Here is a 22228-nt window from a genome sequence, read left to right on the forward strand (position 1 = left end):
ACACACACACACACATGCACAAGCACACACACACTCAGAGACACTCACTGGAGGACTCGGGTTTCAGTGCAGGTTATTGAAAGGGACAGGCGTGCCCCTGAGTGCCACACGTGGGCACCGGGTGGTCAGAGGAGAACAGAGGTTGGCAGGACCCAACCTTTCACTGCCCAAGCTTTCACTATGGAGATAAATCACCAGCCAGGCTTAGCAATGCCCTGCCAGGGCCTGCCCACACACTCGCTTCTCTGTGTGCAAAGTGCAGACTGTGCTGTGTGGAAAACTGTGCGCTCCTGTGTGCGTGCTGTGTTTGTGACTGTGCATGTCAGAAACTCCGTGTTCACGTCTTTAAGTATATAAGTCCTCCGATGTGTGTGTGTTTGTACTGTATCCATGCACGTGTTCCTGCACAGGGGGCAGAACAGCTGGTTCCAGAAGGAGGTCAGCCATTGTCAACAGGAACACAGACTTGGATGTTTGTCTGTGAAAAACAAAGAAGTCTGTAGTCTCCTTGAGTTACACGATGGGAGAACGTGCACTCTGTATTGACACAACACATGCGCTCTGTGGACATCTGCGGCGCAACAGAAGCGAGCAGCACTTTTTTTGAAAGATTTCACTCCATTGTGCTGATATATTTCTTTTTTCCTTTTCATTTGCACATGTGCTACACTGAGAGTGTACCGCTTTATGTAATTTAGTGTCCATATTTACATGAGCAGTCATCCACAGAGCGTCAGGGAGGAGAAGTGTAAGGGCGGAGGATAGGAGTGCCTGCAGCCTCCAATCCAGGTATCCATATATAAATAAATGAGAGAGAGTGAGAGTGTGTGTGTCATGTGCTTCTTGGGCAGCCTCCTCCATATTCATGTGTTTCCCTGGGGACCGGTGGATAGGCTATTGTGGGAGAGCACAAGTGAAAGAGAGACAGTTACAGAGAGATAGGCGAGGGAAAGAAGGTGTGTGTGTGTGTGTGTGTGTGTGTGTGTGTGTGTGTGTGTGTGTGTGTGTGTGTGTGTGTGTGTGTGTGTGTGTGTGTGTGTGTGTGTGTGTGTGTGTGTGTGTGTGTGTGTGTGTGTGTGTGTGTGTGTGTGTGTGTGTGTGTGTGTTGGGGGCAGGGGCTTGTGTTGGAAGGGTTGTGTCTATCCAAGTCTAGCTGGTCCCCAAGGACCTGTGGCCAACGAAGCAGAGCAGGTGGAGGGAGGGGAGACACGGGGTGAGGTGAGGGCTCGTATCCTTGGACAGGTACAGGAATGCCCAGTGGGCAGTCTTCCAGCGCAGGCACACACACTCACACACTTACTCACACAGTCACACACACAGTCTCACACACACATTTCCCTTCCTGTTTTCTCGATAATTCCACCATTTGGTCTGTTTAAGAACCGTGTCGAGCTGTTGCTGAGTCGAAACTGTTGTTATGACCCTGTTTCCTATGAGAAGTAAGAATAATAGGCAGCGTGTTTGCGTTGCGGGAAACTCCCCCCGTTTCAGGTGACACGCAAACACACATTCTGTGTCCCTCTGTCATACACAGAGCAGCAGATGAAGAGGACAGGGACAAAGGAACCACAACAGAGGTTAACTCTGTTTGAATTCGTTCTCAGCTGTACTTTCTATTTCTCTCTGTGCTGCTTCGGGAGACACAAGCAGACACACACTCCCACAGCCAAGGTGCTGCACTGACACAGGGCTCATGGCAGTGTGAATGGGCCTCTGGGCTCACATGAGAAAATACAACTAATTGATTGTAACGCAACAGCTACGATACATATGGGGTGGGAGACCTAAAGATGTTGTTGTTGCCAAGAAATGCACCCGAGTCACAGCTTTGTTTTCTGCTGACTTTGCCACATATTGCGTTGCATTATTTGATAAAGTTGTTTTTTTTTGCTAAGCCTTTGCTAAAAGAACAATCTTTAAATACAACTTTTTTATTTATAGGTTTATAATATAATAACTAATTATAGTTTTTGCCTCATCTGTCACTCTGGAGTTGGACATTGCTATTTTAAGTGGATCTGTTGAAAAAGGGTAGTCATGTTTCCCTGTGTAGTTTCAGATGCTGTAAACCTGCTGATACAAATTGACTTGTAGCATCACTCGGGCTAAACGAAAAAAGACGAGTGAAATATTTTCAACCCACAGAGCAACATCCTTCCAAACATGAAAACGCTTCAGATAGTCATCATAGATGCCTTTTATTCATTTGTTTATTATTCTGTCATTTAGGGCCACAAGTAATACATAATTTAAATTAACTGATCAATCATTCAGCTTTAATATGACAGTAAATAGTGAAAAAAATCCTTTGTTAAATGACTTTAACAATTAATTAACAACAGTCTGGAATACATTTTCCATTACTGAACAACATGAAATGTTTCAGCCCTCCTTGGAGAACACATCTCCACTTCCTCCAACTATCCAGAAATTAAGACAAAATATCTGGTTGCTGATGCCAATGACGCCATTTGGAACCAGAATCAAATAATTTCAAAATATATCAATTACAACCAAAAGTAGCAGAAAAATGAACACGTAGACATATGTCATTGTCATAAGACCTACATAAAATCACAGAATGATCCTGACCCCAAAAAACAGACCAAAGCAGGAATCTGTCTGCTGCTCTTAAACAGATTTATCAACAGAATGAAAAGCAGTTGCACTTAATGACTTAATTTACATGAGTAATGAGTTGTTGTTTATTCTTTCTGTACTTTCTTTTAGAAGCCATTGTTCTCTGACCTCCTTAAATTATTTCATAATCACGGAGTCACTTCAGAGAAGTCAGAATGTAAACATCCGCCTCTTCTGCTCAGTGGCTGAGCTCCGAGTGTTTCCACTGTAAATCCTGCAGCCTCACAGAGACACACACACACACACACACACACACACACACACACACACACACACACACACACACACCCATGATACCTCAGATGGTTGTCTACGATTTTTCTGTCGCATTAGCAAATGACCCAGTCGTGCCATCATTCACTCAGCTTTTATGAAGGCGCCTCTTTGTCTTAATGTGCGGTTTTGTCATCACGTTGCAGTGTGATATTTTCTGAGCGTGGAGACGCGCAGTAGAGACAGCGAGAGGGGAGTTAGAGTTCACTTCGTGTCTGACCCGTGTGATCATTTCCTGTTCAGCTTCACATTGGCCGTGAGCCAAGAGCAACAGGTGATCTGTATGTATGTGTGTTTTCCTCTAATTCTGAGAGAGAGTGTGTGTGTGTGTGTGTGTGTGTGTGTGTGTGTGTGTGTGTGTGTGTGTGTGTGTGTGTGTGTGTGTGTGTGTGTGTGTGTGTGTGTGTGTGTGTGTGTGTGTGTGTGTGTGTGTGTGTGTGTGTGTGTTGATTGCACGGTTAAATATCTGAGTCTGCGTTTGACAGACAGACAGAGAGACAGGAAGTGGCCTCTGTGGAGGAGACACAGACCCTGACGGCCTGTCTGATGCTCACTCGCTCTCTTCCTCCTTCTCCGTTGCCGGGTTCACCCTCTAACCTTTTTTCTCAATATTCACAACAAAAACTCTGAACTGAGGAAACTGTTTGTGCCGGGATCGCCCTGTAAACCGTATCCCACAGATATTACTCCTCCCTGCTCGTAAACAGAGATGTTCTTGTTTTCCTTCTCTACTGTATCTTTCGTGACAGTTTTCTGTGTGTGTGTGTGTGTGTGTGTGTGTGTGTGTGCGTGTAGCAGTCATGTGTTTATTACTGTGTGAAAGGTTTCATGGCTCACAGTCACTGGTTAGACCATCCTACCTCCTCTTTGTTCCCTCCTTGATTTAATTGTGTGTTTGTACTTATGTGTCTTATTCATATAGGGATACGTTTACATTTAGATTTACCACAGATTATATATGATACTTCTCTGCAAAATAATCTATATACAGTACACTGACAAGTCACACACACACACACACACACACACACACACACACCACACACACACACACACACACACACACACACACACACACACACACACAGAAACTGGCTACAGGGGCTTCAGTGATTGCGGTGACAAATCATATAATCAGCTGAGGTATTGATTTTGGCTATTGGAGAGGAAATGTCATGGCAAAATCTATAGATGGTAGAAATAGGCTCAGGAGACATTAACCTCACTTTAAAACACTGGGAAATAAACAGTTTCCACCTTTTGATTGATGAAAGTCTGGGAGCAGGGTGAATACCAGCGGTCTTACCTCATCCGCTAACCCCGTCAGGCTACAGCGGTATTACAGTGCCATCTACTGGTAAAGATACTGTCGTACAAGTACTATAAGCTATAGTATATTATAGTGTATACTATGCTGTGTTTTTACATTAAGTCGTCTATTTACTGCATGCAGGAAGTTCTTGAGATGATATTCTACAATATTTGGGAACTTTTTCAAAACTCCTCATGTGCATGAACACTCTTCAACATCCACACTGACCTAAAACTAGAATGGTCCCTTAATAGAGTGTATACCTCCAACAGTCCCCTTAAAGTCAATCAATCTGCACTGACTTGCACACAGATATCAGTGCTCTAAATATGCCTGATTTTTAAAATCAAGATCCATGAATTATTCTTTAAGATTGAACAGGTTCTTCCTTTCAAGAAAATCAGTTGGGTGGTTTTAGAGTAATCATTTAGACAGATGAAGAAACAGCAATGAAAACATGACGTTCTCGGTGGAGGTAAAAAATTATAATAGTTGATAGCATTACAATACGTAGCATTATTGTCTTTGAAGGTTTCTCTTTATTGTATCATTTACTACAATAAGATGAATTTTACAGCTTTCGGTCCTGAACTATTCGAAAAATGTCACTGTCAACCAAACTTCACAACGAGATAATAAAATGTTTTTTTTGCGGTTCCTCAATTTCCTTTGTGAATTGCAGTGTGTCCTTCAACACTACACTGAAAATCACAGTTTTTATCGAGTAGTTTTTTTTTTGCTACTTGTCCTCTGTGTAAAAGAATGACATACTGCTGAAACTTGAACACATCAATGTCTTCTACTAATAACTCTTTATCAATGTGGATTTCTTCTTCTCCTGTTGCAGTTCCATTTCCCCGTTCAGTATTGACAGCATACGTCGTCCCCGGAGGTCAGAGTCTCCAGATTCCAAAAAGAGGAGAATCCACAGATGTGACTTTGAGGGCTGCAATAAGGTGTACACCAAAAGCTCCCATCTAAAAGCACACAGACGGACGCATACAGGTCAGTAAGACGGAGGGTGTATGTTAAAGTGCTGTGATTTTATTAATAATAGTCATCTAAATGCTTAAAAATCCCATTAGTAGTCCACAATGACAAGTACCATCACATATAACCCAGGTAACTTTCTACTGGTGCCACCTTTAACACCACTTCAACATCAAAGTTGTTTTGAAGAATTTATACACATAATTTAATCTGGATTACAGTGGACTAAAGGTCAATCCCAAATGATATGAGGTTATTTGAAGACACTTTCACACACGTGGACAAAACATTGATAAAGTCATCCAACACTAGTCTCATAGGCCCCAAACCAAAATAGATCCAAAGGTTCCCAGGAAGCGTCTTTGAGACAGCTCTCAAAACTCAGACCATGATCATGAGAAATCCACTGAAGGGAGCTGACGAGTCTTTTACCATCTGCTCCAAGTCAGACATGCAAAGCAGAACATTTTATTCTTAAACTAAACTAAACTAACGAAAAATGATTTCACTTGTATGAAGTGATAATGGAAACACCCATCACTACTAGAATCATCATTGTAAATGGTGATTCAAACAGGGAGGGCACACTTTTTGTCCTTGACGTCTGCATCCGTGATGCATTATGTTCTGTTCGTGTCTATTACTTAATGAATTTAATGATATAATGCCTCATTAGAGTTTCTGAATGATATAATCCTGATGTCCTGAGACTTAACATATGATTATACTTTAATAGTTTAATTTATAGTTTCTTATAATCAGGTGCGATGTAGCCATAATAGACAGAGAGTGTTTTAATAGCTGCCTCAAGGCTTTTCCTGGTAGTTCATTGTCTGCTTTAAACAAAAGGTGCATGGTTGCGTTGATTATACTATTTGTTTACCACACCCCATTATGAAACAATACAGTACACAGCTGACATTTAAGGTGGCAGCTAACTGCACAGAGGAAACAGAGATACAGGTTTGGAGCATTAGTCATGTTTGACCTTAAAGTACCTTTTACTGAGCAACAGCGCCCTCTGCAGTCACACATTGAGTATGATTCTGTTGTTGGGCTCCAAGTCCGAGCAATGAAATGGTTTTCATGTAGTGAAAAAATAAAGCCATGACTTTGTATTCCTACTCATTGAACTGAAAGACAACTGAACTGAGGATATTACCCACGATCCTCTGCTTCCCGAACCAGAAAAGCAACAAAAGCAAACAAACTCTGATGAGAATTCTGGATGTTTTAAGTTTCATCACTGAAGATAAACACTTCTGAGTCTTTTAAACTGATCTACAGTTCAGAATAACTCTTCAGTCAGTTCCACACTTCTCACAGGAGATCTTACCTGCTCACTCACACAGAGCAAGAATAGATGTTCAGGGTGAGGAGTGGGAATGAAAGAGGAAACATTCTCCCTATTATAAGTCAGGGAATCATCAAACTAATTTGGACTGGGGTTTCATGGTCAGAAAAAAAAGGCACTGAGTTGCTTTAAGGTTGTTTGAATAATATTGAATTATATTGTATCTAGGCTTTTTGCAATTCTAATAACAATGCAACTCAGTGGAGCACATGTGTCCTCGAAGCCCAACAGTCCCCTTAAATTCAATCAAGTTGCAAAATGTTTCACACAATCGTAGATATCCGTTCCCTTGATATTCCTGATTTGTTTCATCAGGATACATGAATTATTTCCCGGGAAAATGTTGAAAACGCACCATCTCGCAATGTCAAAGAAAGTGAAAGCAAATTTGGAGTTAAATCTGTTTTTGTTCTTGTTGTAATGTTGCTTTAAAAACAAACATAGAAACCAATTTGCCAGGGTTGAAAACAGAACCTCCTTGGCCGAGGTAAGCCGACATTACAGATGCTACTATAGATGTGAACCAAATAGAGCAAACGTAACTTTTTGGGGATGCATCCTCCTCCACAGAGCATCAGTGCCAACATGTGACCCACAAGCTATTCAACATACACTGAGTTTTTCTCTCTCTCTCTCTTCCGCTCCAGGGGAAAAGCCATACAAATGCACCTGGGACGGCTGCACGTGGAAGTTCGCCCGCTCCGATGAGCTGACGAGGCATTACAGAAAACACACGGGGGTCAAACCCTTCAAGTGCGCAGACTGTGACCGCAGCTTCTCCAGATCTGACCACTTGGCTCTGCACCGACGGAGACATATGCTGGTTTGAATCAGACGGAGAGAGATAAAGAGAGAGAGAGAGAGCGAGAGAGAGAGAGAGAGGGAGAGATCAGTGGAACAAACATACACACACAATCACACAAACACACACAGGCAGCCGGGGGAGCGGGATCTCCCTATGAATGTTTTTCAGCTGGCCTGAATGCACACAGACACACACACACACACACACACACACACACACACACACACACACACACACACACACACACACACACACACACATAAACATACACAAAAGCACACACACTCTCATCCGTCAGAAGGCGAGAAGACGTCGAGGTGCACGGAGCTTGCGGAGCACAAAACAGGGTCACTTCTGGATCCTCTTGGGGTTGGAAGGAGCAGACGGCAGGATCTTTTATCGGAGTCTAATAGGGAACTGTCTTTTACAGCGCTGTTCATAAATGTTTCACTTTGATTATTAAAAACAAACTCTTCATTTGGACAAAAAAAAATTCTATATAATGCACTCGCAACCGTCTTCTTTTTTTTTTTAGATTTGTTTTTGTTTTTTTTGTGCTTTCTTTCTTTTCACTATATTGTTCCAGTTGCTGCTTTTTCCAGCATTTCATAATGTGAAAGACCCCATCGAACGGAATGGATTTTTAGAGTCACAGGCCTGGACTGGATCGCAGGGACCTTGTTGGAGTTACAGGCAGTATTGCTTCCCTCCGGAGTCTGATCGATGAGCAGCAGGGGGCGCCACGTAGCCACGGATTGCCTGCTGTGTGGTTCCCTTATAAATGCTGAAAGAGGGCTGGACTTTCACCTTCCCCACAGCCAGCGACCAGTCGACACCATCCCAGCCCGGACGGATCAACCTCAACCAACACCTCCACTGTTTTCAGAGAGTCATCCGTTTATTATGAACGATTCCAAAAAAAATGGACACGCATCCCATGGCACCAGCAGAGAAGCACACCGTTTATTCCCCCAAAACCACATCAGTGCTGTTCTGTTTACGTCGAGCCTCTTTGAAATCTTTGGGTTGATTTTGTGCTGTGATTAGCAATCAGTAAAGTGCAATCTTAAAGGATGAATATACTTTCAACGTTTTTCTAAATGCCTGCTTATTGCTTATGTTTGACTCGGAAAAGAAAAAAAAACCAACCCCTCATGTACAGTGAACTTTGAAAACAATCAGAGGAGATTTTCAGTATGTGAAAAAAAAAAGTGACAGAGGCACCTTACAAGACTCATGCGTTCATCCTGTCCCCATCCATCGTGTTGTTCTCATTCAGCTCTGTTTTCTCAGCTGGGTTCCACAGTGAAAGGAATTCGTGGCGGTGGGGTTTTCTTCTTCTTCTTTTTTTTTTTGCACAGCAGCACTTGACCATAAGCTGACGTTGACACCGGCTGCAGTGTTACAGGGACAGCGTGGTACCTGACGTACAACCCAGAAGAGCAATACACTCTGAACAAAGTGATGGGAAGGATCGGCCGCCTCCTCTTTGTTCTGTTTGCTGATGATGTCAATATCCCGAGGAGAAGTTTCTTGCCGGGCCAGCTCCTCATTCCGTACCATGCCCCCCCCCCCAACCTCTGTTATCGGTTTGTAGCTCCAGCACAAGACTCTGAATCCGACGTGTGTCAGTCAGAGAGTCACTATAAATCATTTCATTGTTGTTTTTACTTTGTTTGTCTCAAACAAACTTGAAATGTCATCACCTCAGACCAGATATATGTTCAAGATTATTGTCTAATTTACCTGAGATTTGGTTATTTAGAATTCTGAAAGAAATCACACACACACACACACACACATAAACAACACAAACACATTTACATACATAAAAAACATTGTGCATGAGCATCAAGGCTTTTTGTTTAGATGCGTTTACTGGCAGATTTATCTCTTAGAACGTCACGTAACCTCAATCAGGAAATGTGATTTGAAAGAATATTTTTATATTCATAATAGCAGACAGTTTTGCAGGTGTTTCCAAAGCTCTTAAGCTGAGGAGGAGCTGCACACATAAACACAGAGTATCAGACCAGCTCATATTATTTGATAGTGCTGCTAAATGTACCTATTGGACCGAAGCCAGTCAAAGAAAATGGTAACCTTTTTGATATTGCACCTTGAAAACCATACACACAGACTCACACTCTAGTGCATCTACACACACACAAACACACACAGGCAAAGTAGCCAAATCCAGGAGGTTATTTCCACACATGCACCCAACGTATGTGACACCCCCACCTTGATGTAATGTAGAAATGTATGTCATCTTTATTTATGCATAGTGTTTGTGCACAACGTCATTAAGCCCGGTTGTATTAACATTTTGGCAAACGCATATCAGCACCTTGTTTGTTTCATACTATTTTCAAATTATTTTATTTCAGATGTTGATTTAAAAACAAATAATCATCATGGTATTATTATTATATATCATCCATATAATGTATAAGATCATTTTTATGATTGATGGGGCACTTCATCATTGCATATAACTTTTTTTTCTTCTGTAAAAAGGATCTTTTTGAAATGTTGTAATATATGTGATAGTGAAGAGAAAACTTATTACAAAGTTCTACATCCTGTATATACATTGGAAAAATAGGGCTTTTGATTAGTAGATGCAGGAAATACATTTATACATGTAAAGTCTTTTTTCAGAGACTGTAATTTATCTAATTTGGTATACAGTGAAATGGGGCTAATGGTATTCATCATGTAAATTATCATATGTGGTGTTATGTAACGGTTTTCCTTTTTTTTTGTTTTTTTTTGGGGGGTTTGTGGTTAAACAAGTTCACGATCAAATCATTTTTATTCCCAAGGCTGAACCAGTGTTTGCTATAATCAACAAATTATTTATATACATTGACCGTATTAAGGTACTCGATTCCCTCTGTTGTTATTTTGCTACACCCGGACAAAAACAGACATATTGATCAAGCACATATCAACAACACATGTACTCTCCTACACGGTATATGACGTTGCATGCCTTAATACACCAGTTTCTCAAACAAATTCAATTAGACTTGGTGTCTCCACAGGACAGGGTGAATTGTATTTCCCTTCAAGCGTCTCTTTCCTCATTTTGAAGCATAATTTTGCAACGGTAACCAGGGTCAAAGTTATGCAATAATAATGAATAGTGCCTCATATCACAAACGTGTAACACCCACTGCTCTGTGCAGGGTTTCGATTGCTCAAATTAATAAATTTCAAATGAGAAATCATGATCTTTTTTTTTTTTTTTCGGGGATAAATAAAGAAAAAAAGAAAAAAGCACAGACAACATTATGCAAGTCGGACCTCTAACGTTTGAACTTTTCCTTTTTTCGCACTGAGCCTTATGCCGTTGTGTCAAATGCAGCGTCCTCCCATAACACGCATTCACTGGCTGTTTATAGCACGCATTATCACTTTGCTTGCAATAAGTCACTTCCTCTGCGGGGAACAAAACCGAGTTACAAAGGCCTCTCGATGTTTCAGCTTCAGCACATTAATTCAACAAAGCGATTCCATTGAAAGATAATGAGGAATTTGACTCATAGGAGGAAAGAAAAAAATCCTGTGGCTGGGATTCCAGCTGTAAAGTGATGCCTTTGTTTATGAATACTGATCTTACGCTTTCTATCAGTTCAATATCTACTTTACTTTCTGTGTAACATCTGCTTTTGAGTTCCTGGTTTTGAAAATTTTTAAGTAGTGAAGCCAATGCCTATGTTTCGAGTTTGCTGATATTACGTACAGTAATCGTTGTTCCTGTATTTATGTAAAGTGAGTGTAGTGTATATATATTCAGATCTTTTCATTCTTGCCGTATAGGAAAAAAAAATTAATTGTGATATTGCTCGGCATCGCTTCTAAAAGGGAGATCTTGCTCAAGGAATTCCACATCTGTAAAAGAAAAATTTTTAATCCTGATATTTTTCAAAAACTTCAAGAACAGGTGTCCTTAATTTTTTTTCTGTTACGCTTTTCTTTTTCTCTAAGAGTTGTTTAAGTATCCAGTCAGTGTTTTTGCCTTTTTCTCTGTATTTTTCATATGGATGGAGCTGTGAAATTAAAATAAGTTCAAAAATATACATGTATATTAATATGAATGGAGGCATGAAGGTTAATAAAGTTGCATTTTGTATGTACACTGGTTATGGAGCTAGTTGCTATCTGTGACTGAGGTGGACGGTATGTGGTCTCTGTGTCACTTAGACATCTGAGCACTGTGCTCACTTTCGCTGGCATTCAGAAACCTGATCTCGGTATTAGGGAAGACATTTTAAATGATAGCTGATATACAGTAGAGTGACTTGTCCGAAGATCCCCACACTACAGGAAGAGGAAAGAGTTTGGTGCCACCACAGACGTACATGCTCATTTAGAAATGGTTCCGGGAAAAACTTCCCTCAGACAGGTTTGAACGTCAATGAAAAGCCTCATGTGCAATGGCTTTTATCTTGCAGTAGTAAAATGCATGTTTTAACATTGCAGGTTGTGAATAGTTTTCTGAGAACAGGTTGCACTTTAAAAAGAAAACGCCCTGTACATCCTGTACAAAGCTCTATTATAAATGGAGCTGGATGAATGTGTGTGTCTGCCAGTAAAGGATTCCAATGATTACAATAACAAGGTTCCAATTCCCCCTCCACTAAGCATCCTGGTGTGCAGCTTATATCACTTGAGTGATTTATCACTACAGCCCATATAGTGTGAGTGTAAAGCACGGTGAAAAGAGAAAAGAGGCTGAGAGCAAATAATACGAGTGATAAAGAAACAATCGGCACAGGGAACTCCCTCTGCACTCAGACAGGCTCAGACAGCACCTCTGCTGCGTTACGACTTCTCTTTGCTGTGAATCATGTTTAGGACACTTTCCACCAATTACAAAGACAAAGGTGTAATCTTGTTGTGAACACTGACGATTGTTAGTACAACCCCAGCGAGGGTGTGTTGCCGAACAATTACAAGAACACTGACGTCAAATCACGCGTCACTGCTTGACAGAGAACAACAAAGTAAATATGATCTCACACTGGGATAATTGAAGGACAATAAAGATTTGATAAAGTTTTGAATTTAAAACAATACCATCCAAAACCAAATTTTTATATTTCGCATTAATATCAGTTCAATTCTTCCCTCTTTACAAGTGGTTATCTATGAATGTGCCCTGTTTTACTCCCATTTATAACAAATCATTTGAAAACTTTCTGACAAGTTTTTAACTGTAACTGCAAATCACTACAATTTCAGATGATTTTAAACGGTCTACATCTTTACTAATTAATAGCAAATAATCAATGAATATAGATTCATGCTATTTCTACACAAAATGTGATATTTATAGAGCAACAAATGACATAACCATGTATGATATATGAACTTTACATCAACACCACCTAGGTTCAATGATTCAATTATGTTTATGTGTATATAAAGGTGTAAAGGTGTGAAATCCCTGTACTGTGCTAAAGAAACACTTTAAAACTGAAGAACCAATGCAAAACGATACTGTAGACATCTAAAATCTAAGAACTGAATGTGTGTTGGAAAATATGAGGAATGTTAACCTGGACACAAACAAGGATAACGGAGGGACTTTCAAAAGAAAAAGTTGTGTAGTATTTCAAAAGTCAGACATAAAAAATATTCAACATAGTAAGAAAATTCAACACAAAACTTTTATTTGCATTATGAGAGTCACGTGGCTTCAAAGCACATTTGACCAATTTCGGATACATTTTCATTTTGTATGACACAAAGTATCATAAAACTTTCATGTGTCAACCATGTCAAAATACTTGTATGTGTGTATATATATCTAAAAGTATTGCAATAATTTACTGGCAGATACTCCACTGAGCTGCTACCTTGGCTGGAGAGAGTTATGACAGAGTAGACTTTGACAATATCCTGTAATTGGATCCTTCTTAGACTTTGCCAAGAAATAATATAAAAAAAAATAAAAAAAAGTTTCAAATCTTTATACAACAATCATTGGATCGTCAGACAAAATATACAAACTAAAGAAACTTCTAAATTTTGTTCAACCCGACTCAAATTATGAATAAATTTGGTCATAAATAGGAATTGATGTCTGGTGGAAATACAGAGGGGCAGCCAACATATAGAATCATTTTTGGCAGAGCGGCGTAGCAGATAAGAGAACATTGTCCCGACGGGGCAGCTCTGTTTATCATTCATCCAAAAAAGAAAAGAAGGGAAAAAAGCAGTTAAAGGCACTTTCAAAAGGTGTTTGAAAACATGGACAGTCGTCAAAGAGATCCAAAGCTTTCACAGATGTTCAGACTGGCAGGTGCTCAGTCGAAGTCTGAAAAAAAACGAAATCTCAAACTCAAAGACACCACTTTGAAACCACTCAGGAAGACAAATCATCAGTGATACGATGTTGTAATCCTGTTACGAGCAGAACAAAATATCGTATGTTGGGACACACGATTTGCAACCAAAACAAAATCAAGATGAGCGGACGACCACTTGTCACGACGAGTTCCAGCGGAGAAAAAATAACTCTGACCTGCTGCTTAAATGTCATGTACTCAAAACTCTTGTAAACTATGTGTGAGCAGTTCTCCGAGCCCTTCTCTGACGCTAAGATGACATATTGCTGTGCGGCTGTTGAGTAACGTGGGGTAAAACAAGCAGTTTAAAATAAGTTAAACCTTTTCAGTAATCATATAAAATCTCTGATCATAAAAGTCTTTAAATAATTTGTTTTACCATGTGTATGTTATGTCATAAGGGAAAAACATTGTTGCACCAACTCCAAAAGTTACTTCAGTTGATAAGGCACAAATGAATTAAGTTTGTTCAACAAGTTATATGAACACAATTGCTATTTTGAATTTGTAAAAACTTATTTCATTTGTGTGAATTTTTTAATGCATTTGTTTTTTCAGTGTAGATATCGAACTTTTACAAAGCCGTCCAACAGAATGTGACATCTCAAAACCATCTTCTTTCTTTCATTTCAGATAAACCGTTTATTACGTCCACCACGGAGGTTACGTTTTCACCCCTGTCCATTTCTTTGTTTGTTTATTTGTTCGATTACACAAAAATGACTGAATAGCCACTTGGGCTAAGAAAGAACGCTTTAGAATTTGGAGCGGCTCTAGACAAAGAGGCTGATCCAGGCATTTTGACATTTTTACCAATTTTGCAGGGAACAATTCAAGGATCAGTAAGAAAATTTGGTGCAAATATGGTGACAATTGGGTCACTACCATTAATGTGTAGATGGCTTATTGTGGATTCAGTAGGGAATTAACAGTTTATATGTATCTTCAATAGTTTTACAACTATGACCAAACGAACACGACGGCTCTGGTGCAGAACTTAAGGAGGACTGTGGGGCCTTGGCGGGGGTGCACGCTCTACTGAGTGTCATTCTTGTCTTTATCTGTTTTGCTTTGAGTAAATTTATTCTCTGTGACAATGTGTCCATTAACTGGCAGTGATCGCGCTCCATGCACTGCACTCGCCACATCGTTCACCACGACTCATCCCAAATTTCCTCTCTCAACTTCCTACTGTGTCCTTTCTGAAATCTACAACTTGCTTAGTTCGAACTTTTTATATGAAACACAGTCATTTTTACCTCCTGGACTAAACAACACAGTCTTTGACCTTCCAGTGCATAACAATACTTGATCGACCTCAGCACTTACAGTGTGGCAGTTTGCTAGTTTAAGTTATTTAAATAAATGCCCATATAATACATTATAGATATGATCTAGACCCCGTAAACCTTGAAAATGAAAAATTGAAATTCCTTGGCTGTAAAGTTACGTTGAAGTGAAACAAAATTGAATGAAAATAAAGGCTTAGGAAGATTAATTGTTATTTCATTGCTATAAGGTTTTTGACTGACATATCCCCCAATATTGGGATGCATACATGGAAATAAAATAAGGCAACGGTAATATTAAATTCTCTTTACAATAAAAGAAACAATTAGGTGTGGGCCAGCACTGCTAAGAATATCTCAACTGGGAAGTGAGTGGAATAATCCACTGTTTCAAATTTGTCAGTTCTTTGTCCATGTTTAAACTGGAAAAATAACACGATTGACTGGATTTGCAGGAGGGTGTTTCTAGCGCTGGTGTCTTTTCATGTGTAGTGCCAGGTGGTCGGAGCGGGAGAAGCAGCGGTTGCATACTCCACACTGGAAAGGCTTTGCACCGGTGTGTTTCCTGAAATGGCGAGTCAGCTCATCGGAACGAGCGAAGCGCCACTCACATCCCTCCCAAGAGCACTGGTAAGGCTTCTCTCCTTCAGCAAACAAATTAAAAAGAAACAACAGTCAACACATACAGTGTCCTTAATACAGAGACATTCTTTTTTATACCAATATTAGGGAGAAAACATTTCTGATACCAATATATCAGCCAATATACTGTGTATATATCCTACGAATCAATCATGATTTCTTTCGCTATCAAACCCTCAGTACAAAGAAATGTAGTTGAGGCTTTAACCATTAACTTTACTATAAATAACTATAAATAAAAAGAAAACACAAGTACAACCAAATATAAAAAATAAAGATAAATACATATCTTTTCTGCAATGTTTATTCTGTAACATATATTTTTTTCATATCAGCAGACAGACACTGACAGCAATATGTCTGTGAAAGGCTCATGTCGAACGATATTATCAGCCAAGCCATATATCGGTCTGGCTCTAATAAACATCATTTAAAAGTACAGAATGTTTTCTTCAGATTCCAAAAGACTAATGAAGGAGTTTTCATGATGAAAAAAACGAATTCGATGCAGTGAGCCATAAATCACAGTGTGTCCTGTCTGTCTCCCTGTCCCCTTTACGAGAGCTGCAGGGTTTATGCGATTTGACAGCAGAGAGATGTGGGCCAGGTCTGTCAGCAGACAGAATGCATCTACATGCCAAGTACACTCTTCTGCCTGGCAACATCCACACTTTCACCCTAAAATAAGAATGCAACACAAAACAAGTACCTGTGTGGGTCCGTAGATGGGCTTTTAAATGAGAGGACTTGGTGTACACTTTCTTACATCCTAAAAAGGAGAAAGAGAAAGTACTTTGAGATGTTTTTTTTAACTATAGAACATTTCAGTTTTAATGCTGCAAACAAACCGAAGTCTCACCTGGGACGTCACAGTGGTGAATCCGCCGTCTCTCCAGATCAGGATTATTCCTTCGGTTGAACCTAAGTGAAGCCGACTGGGCCAACACTGGGGACAGAGGGCCAACACCTGGTGCTGTCTGAACTGGCGTCAGGCTCGAACGCTGGACTGGACCAACACCTGGACTTTGGACTGATCGGACACTGGTATTTTGGTGTGGACCTTGGATTGGAGCGACACTGGAAGTCTGTCTTGGGTCGATGGGATTATGGGTCTGAAATGTTAATTTAGAGGCGATGCTGGCTTCATAGGAGGGAGGTGGGGACAGATTGTGGAGGAGCTCCTTCCCCCTGTCTGGACTTGGGGGCTCAGAGTTTGGCGGAGAAGGGGGCAAATAGGTCGGTGTCTGCTGATGGCCCAAGTGTCGATTGAATTGAAAGCACTCTCTCTGAGGATTCCCTGTGGGCTTTGCAGAATGCGGCAATGGGCCTACATGGACGTTCCCATTTGGAAGACTTAGCGGTGCCATGGGGATGGAGTTCAGCTGCGACCCGTGAATGAGCTGCTCCAGGTCAGAGTTCAAGAGCTGAAACAGGGGAACATCCTGGAAATCTGGCACTTCCTGTTTGATGAAAAAGTTACCGCCTGCTGTGTCGGCGGCGCTCAGAACACCCGGGAGAGCCGGTGGCGGCACCCCGTTGCCCTGGCAGGTGGGGTGCATCAGGGAGTGCGACGGCTCTGTTTTGATCTGCCTCACGGTCCTGCAGAGACCGGGGTGCAGGTATGTGACGTCAGGGAGGAGCAGGCTCATGTTGACGCTGTAAGGCGAGGCAAAGTCCTCTGGGAAAGGCTGCTCCAGCATCAAAGAGCTGTCCCTGCACAGCATTTTGGAGGTGACTATGTCGTGCGGGTGCGGAGACAGGTAGCTGTCCATCTCTGACTTAGCCTGAAAAGGGAAAGAGAAGGAAATGATCAGGTAAGTTGTGCAAGTACATCCAAAGGAGAGAAAATTGATTCAGGCTGTTGTGGATTCTTTAGAATACACATTTTCCTTTGATACAAGGTATCTTGAAGTCTTGGATTTGAACATCTCACAGGTTAATTTTACTTCTCCTTGTAAAAAATCATGATAATTCCAGGTTGTTTATCCATATGTGGAATCCCTTCGGCAAACCTAGAATCATGAGACCTTGAAAAAAACAAACCCAGCTACTGTGAATATATTGGTGGATGAATTTTGGGGCCTGCACGTGCCACATCAAAGACGCCACCAACCAATGCCCCCCCACACACACACCGCCTCCCTTTACAAGCAGCAGACGCCCTTTCTGAAACGCACCACGCAGCCCGAGCTGTTTGTTCATGCACGGCTGAAATTAGAAGGAGCCAGTTGCTCCGCAGCGCTATGCATCCCTTCCCTCACAAGTTTTGTGGAGCGGGTGCAGCGTTTCACATCCCAGCCATGTCCCGCTTTCGATTCAGCCTCTGTCAGTGAATGTCAGCAGCATCAGTGGCTGCAGACAGATAAACCTCTGAATTTCAGATGCATGAGGGGGCTGCAAACATCAAGACGACCAAACACACACCGGGCCTTTACCCCCCCCCCCCAGTATCGGGCTGGAAATGAAAACAGCCTGTTTTTGCTTTCATCAGCTTTTCTATACGCCAAAAAAAAAAACACAGCAGGGATTTACGCGCCGCGATGCATCTGAGGCTGATGCAGAAAGAAGAAGCAAATGAACGCAGTCTCTTCTTACCACGTTGTAATCATGGAAGCACGAAGTTCCCGGGATGGCATCCCTCGTGCTACACAGCGCTTGTCCATGATCCTCACCCCTCGCACCGTCCGTCAGTGGCGCGGCGGTGGCGCTTCTGTGGAGAAACTGCGCGTCCTGCCCCGGAGCGACCCAAACATTATTCCTCACGGCAGCGGCCATTAAAAGCAAAAAGGTACCGGTCTAACTATCCGAAATCTTCCAGGAGTAAATCACGCATATGTGTTGTTAGTATTATTATTTTTAGTTTACAATCTGCACCAGCAAAGCGGCGGCTGTCAAGCGCTCATTCTCCCTGTTTTGCGCTGGCTTGTCAAATTACGCAACTGCGTGGTATCAGCGCGTCTGCAGGGCGGGGCTGAACATGTACAAAATAAACAGGACGATCGGGATACACCTAACGCAATGAATGCCCGTGGTTGTGTGATGGGGCGACATGGCCGAGGAACACAGAAATAACACGGAGCTATGTGGGGCATGAAGAGGCGAAGCGAGGATGAGGAAGCTGTCAGGTTTGAGTGTGCCCAGTTTATTAACAGAGTCAAAACAAAGTGAGTCAGTGCAGTATTCATCAGGGTCATGTTGAACAGGCCCTGTGTCTTAGTTTGTCTCCATATGACCTCAGCTTCCTTGGGGCCAAAGATAAATAAAGATAAAACTTTAAATTAATGCAGTTTTATAATTTTTTGCCACCTACAAATGTCACAGAGATCCATCCCTGGACCTGTAAGATTACATACATTCCACGTCCCAAACTGCCACCACAGCAAAAATCCTCCTCACCCAAGTTTTCCCCGATCATGCTTTAGATGCAGTGTGTGATTTTCTCGGAGCCTGCGGTACACTCGTGGTCCTGGTGTGGCATGTTAAAAACGCCACTGCAGTGCAGCTGTCTGTCAGGACTGCATACTTGATGCCAACATTCCTGAGCCAGCAGTGAAGCCCTCACATACACACATATACAGGCAGTAGATGCTTCCTATCAAAATAGCTGCAGCATTTGACTCTTATGCATTGCAGATCATAGATACTTAGATTCAGTAATAATAATCTGTCCTGGACCTGCCTGCAGGATCTTGAACTGACAATAAACTGCAAAAGCTGCTTTCATTTTGTATTTATTTTGCACCTTCTGCTGTGACATTGCCGGAACTGACACGTGATGTTTCCATCTGCCCTTGTTTGTTCTTTATTTCCTCAGGTATACTCCTGATACTCTGCTCCGCAATGAAAATAATCAGTAATTCAACCTTCAGCCCTCCTGAGATCACGGTGACAGCCGCTTTATGCCTCAGCTTAACAAATCAGAATCGACTTGTCAGGAGTTTGGATTTCTTCTCACCACACTCGTGTGTGTGTGAAGACTCAATGATAATGTCGGTGCAACATGCTGGAACTGGAAACACAGGTATGACACAACACTGGCACGGATGTAGACGCTTAGCAACGTTTCACCGTAAGCAAAAAAAATATCAGTGTTTGTGTTAGGATATTTCTTTAAGTGTGACATTTAGAGCCACTCCCATCTATGTTTTTTCTTCAGGCAGTTTTTGTCCTCTCATTAATGTTGTAACTGCACCCACACGAAGGCTTGACTGAACAGGTTTTCAATGGGAATGTATCAGAGGTTAGATGGGGTCAAGTGTGAAAGCCAAAGATACAGAAAAACATGTGGATAAATGTATAAAGTAACATTTTACCATTATTACAATGAAAATTCATTTTCATCAAGGGCTCTTCATTTGGAGGTTTGTACAGGAACAATGAGTCATTGATACTCAGCTGTGGAACGATAGAGGATCTTATGCAAAGTGTTTTTCTTTTTATAAATGCAACCTCAAAACTAATTTTCATATGACGGTCCTCTCTGAGCCTGTGATGTAGTTTGTTATATTTATTCATCATCTCATTTTACTATCTTATGTCGCTGTACTTTCCTTGTTTTAAAGACTGTAATATTGTTTTGAAAACAGTTTAAAATCTAAAGTTATTATCTCAATGATTTAGCTTTTTTTTTGTAATTTTAATTTGATTGTACATTACAGTGAAATTATTATCGTAACAATTGTTGTTATTATTTGTATTATTTCATTAAGGATACAATACCTTTAACATCCACTTACTTTTACTATCACAGTGACTCTGCACCAAGAAAATGTTAACATATTCATAGGTTTTTTTTCATTGATGTGATTAAAAAAAAAATAATCTCAAACATATTCAAATGACTGCTGATCATCCAATTAGGAGCAGACTGATTGCCTGTCATGTGCTGACCTTTCAAAGTGCAATTTAAATCCATGGATGTCTCAGCTCCAAGAGGAGCAACTGTCATTCTTGGCCGCGGCTCTTCCTGTACAGCGAATGTGAGCCGAGCCCTCCTCCATATCCCCCAGTATTAAAACCTCACAATATGCCCAACAACTGCACAGTGGAGGAGAGGGAATGTGTGGTATGTGCTTACTGCATCACAACTTCTCTCTCTGCTCTCACATGGACTAATATGGCCAAGCCAAGGGGGGGCGGGACGGGACGGGACAATAAACACATGCAGCACGTTGACACTGCAAGCACCATGGGTTTTTATTTAGTTATTATTTTTTTTAAAGGGTAACATAACTTTCTGCGATCAGATCAAATCGTTTTAGATATTTTGTCTGTGAAATTATTGTGACTAATAGTGTGTAATATTGGTGCACATGCCCTCCTGCTACTGCGAGTTAACCTGAATTCTGTGACAGTTTCCGTTACACAAGAAATACCAACAAATCTCTATATTTAGTTTGTCTTCCAGCAGGTGCTTGGCGCTCCCACCAGAGGGCAATGGTCAGCTGCAGTGGAACTTCACTCGTGCGTTTATGTACTGAGCCATCAAAGTGAGACAGTTATGCATTCCAGTTTTATATTGTGTATAATTACCTTCTATAGCCAGTGAGCAGAAACAGCAAGGGGATGTTTTCATGCAATAAACTGGCACTTTGATTTAGCAGTATTCATTTGCAAATTAAAATGTTGGTAGTCTGAGTGGGTCCTTAAAGACTCATACAAGTCGATGTTAAAAACACATAATATGTTTGTTATAAATGGAAATCTTTATACGTGTATTTTTATACAAAGATGATTATTTAAAAAAACCCTGTTTAATACATATTTAGTTTGACTTTCTTTCTTTTCTGTAAAAGCTCATGCAGGCCCTCAGAATTATAATTTATATGATGTCAGCTTTAAAGCCTGCCCTTGAGAAAATACAATCAATAATTCTCTTCTTTGGCTTTATTATTTCGTCTCAAGTTTGGCTGAGTTACAAGCCTGGATTGTTGACTCTGTGCAGCATTTATCTGATCTGACACAGTTTCATTAGGCATTAGTAATCATTTCCATAGCACACAACATTAGAGTACTCCTGTTTGTAAAACAGCAGATGAGGCTAATGCCGTCCTCTGGGGAGAAATTCAATATAATTCGTTAATTAAATGGAATAATTTAATTACAGTAACTTAGAACGCATTCATCAATATAATTGTTTCTGGAGCCACCATTATAATTGAGGTTTAAGTGAAAACAAGTCCGTTTCTAATGTTGGTAATGTGCTGACATAGTTCTCCCACCCTCCATTTGTTCCTCTCTCTGATCTTCCACCATGCCATTTCTCCACAGTGTTTTCGTTTGATAGCCGGCCATACCACATCAGCAAGACCAAAACATTTATTACAGCCATTTAATTTAACCTCTCTACAGGCACGGACAAGAAGACAGAGATGATAGCACAGCCGCACTGAAAGACTCTCGCTGTTCGGCTTCTAATCTGATCCTCTCTGTTGCCCTTTCATAAAGACACCAGAGTATTACCCTGACTCCAAACATACCTCTGCCATTTAAACTGTCTTGGATTTCACCACAAAGACCACCAAATAGAGTCCAATTCATTCTTCGGGGCCCAAAATAATA

At 41.0% G+C, this 22228-nt stretch overlaps 2 protein-coding genes across 3 annotated transcripts in view; one reads left to right on the top strand and one right to left on the bottom strand.

The window, feature by feature from the left end:
- klf12b (Kruppel-like factor 12b) overlaps positions 1-8471 on the top strand; it is a 38988-nt gene extending 30517 nt beyond the window's left edge. For both annotated transcript variants that reach the window (XM_035174508.2, XM_035174509.2), the window contains exons 5-6: positions 5073-5230; positions 7217-8471. In XM_035174508.2, coding sequence (XP_035030399.1) covers positions 5073-5230; positions 7217-7398 — 340 coding nt within the window. In that variant the 3' untranslated portion in view covers positions 7399-8471. The remainder of the gene's footprint in view (positions 1-5072; positions 5231-7216) is intronic.
- Positions 8472-13032: 4561 nt separating this feature from the next.
- Positions 13033-18611, bottom strand: klf5b (Kruppel-like factor 5b). The gene is made up of 4 exons (XM_035174983.2): positions 18263-18611; positions 16527-17451; positions 16377-16436; positions 13033-15669 (listed from the first exon to the last, which is right to left on the bottom strand). The coding sequence occupies exons 1-4, from the start codon at positions 18440-18442 to the stop codon at positions 15491-15493; spliced, it is 1344 nt and encodes a 447-aa protein (XP_035030874.1). The 5' UTR covers positions 18443-18611; the 3' UTR covers positions 13033-15490.
- Between the last annotated feature and the right edge of the window lie 3617 nt (positions 18612-22228).

Source organism: Hippoglossus stenolepis, chromosome 13, assembly GCF_022539355.2.
Source record: "Hippoglossus stenolepis isolate QCI-W04-F060 chromosome 13, HSTE1.2, whole genome shotgun sequence".
In the NCBI taxonomy this organism is placed as follows: Eukaryota; Metazoa; Chordata; class Actinopteri; order Pleuronectiformes; family Pleuronectidae; genus Hippoglossus; species Hippoglossus stenolepis.

Coding starts and splice junctions, on each gene's coding strand:
- klf5b (XM_035174983.2), bottom strand. CDS start 18,442: ATGGCCGCTGCCGTGAGGAATAATGTTTGGGTCGCTCCGGGGCAGGAC. Junction 17,452..18,262: donor GCTTCCATGATTACAACGTG/GTAAGAAGAGAC, acceptor TTCCCTTTTCAG/GCTAAGTCAGAGATGGACAG. Junction 15,670..16,376: donor CCATCTACGGACCCACACAG/GTACTTGTTTTG, acceptor TGTTTGCTGAAG/GAGAGAAGCCTTACCAGTGC.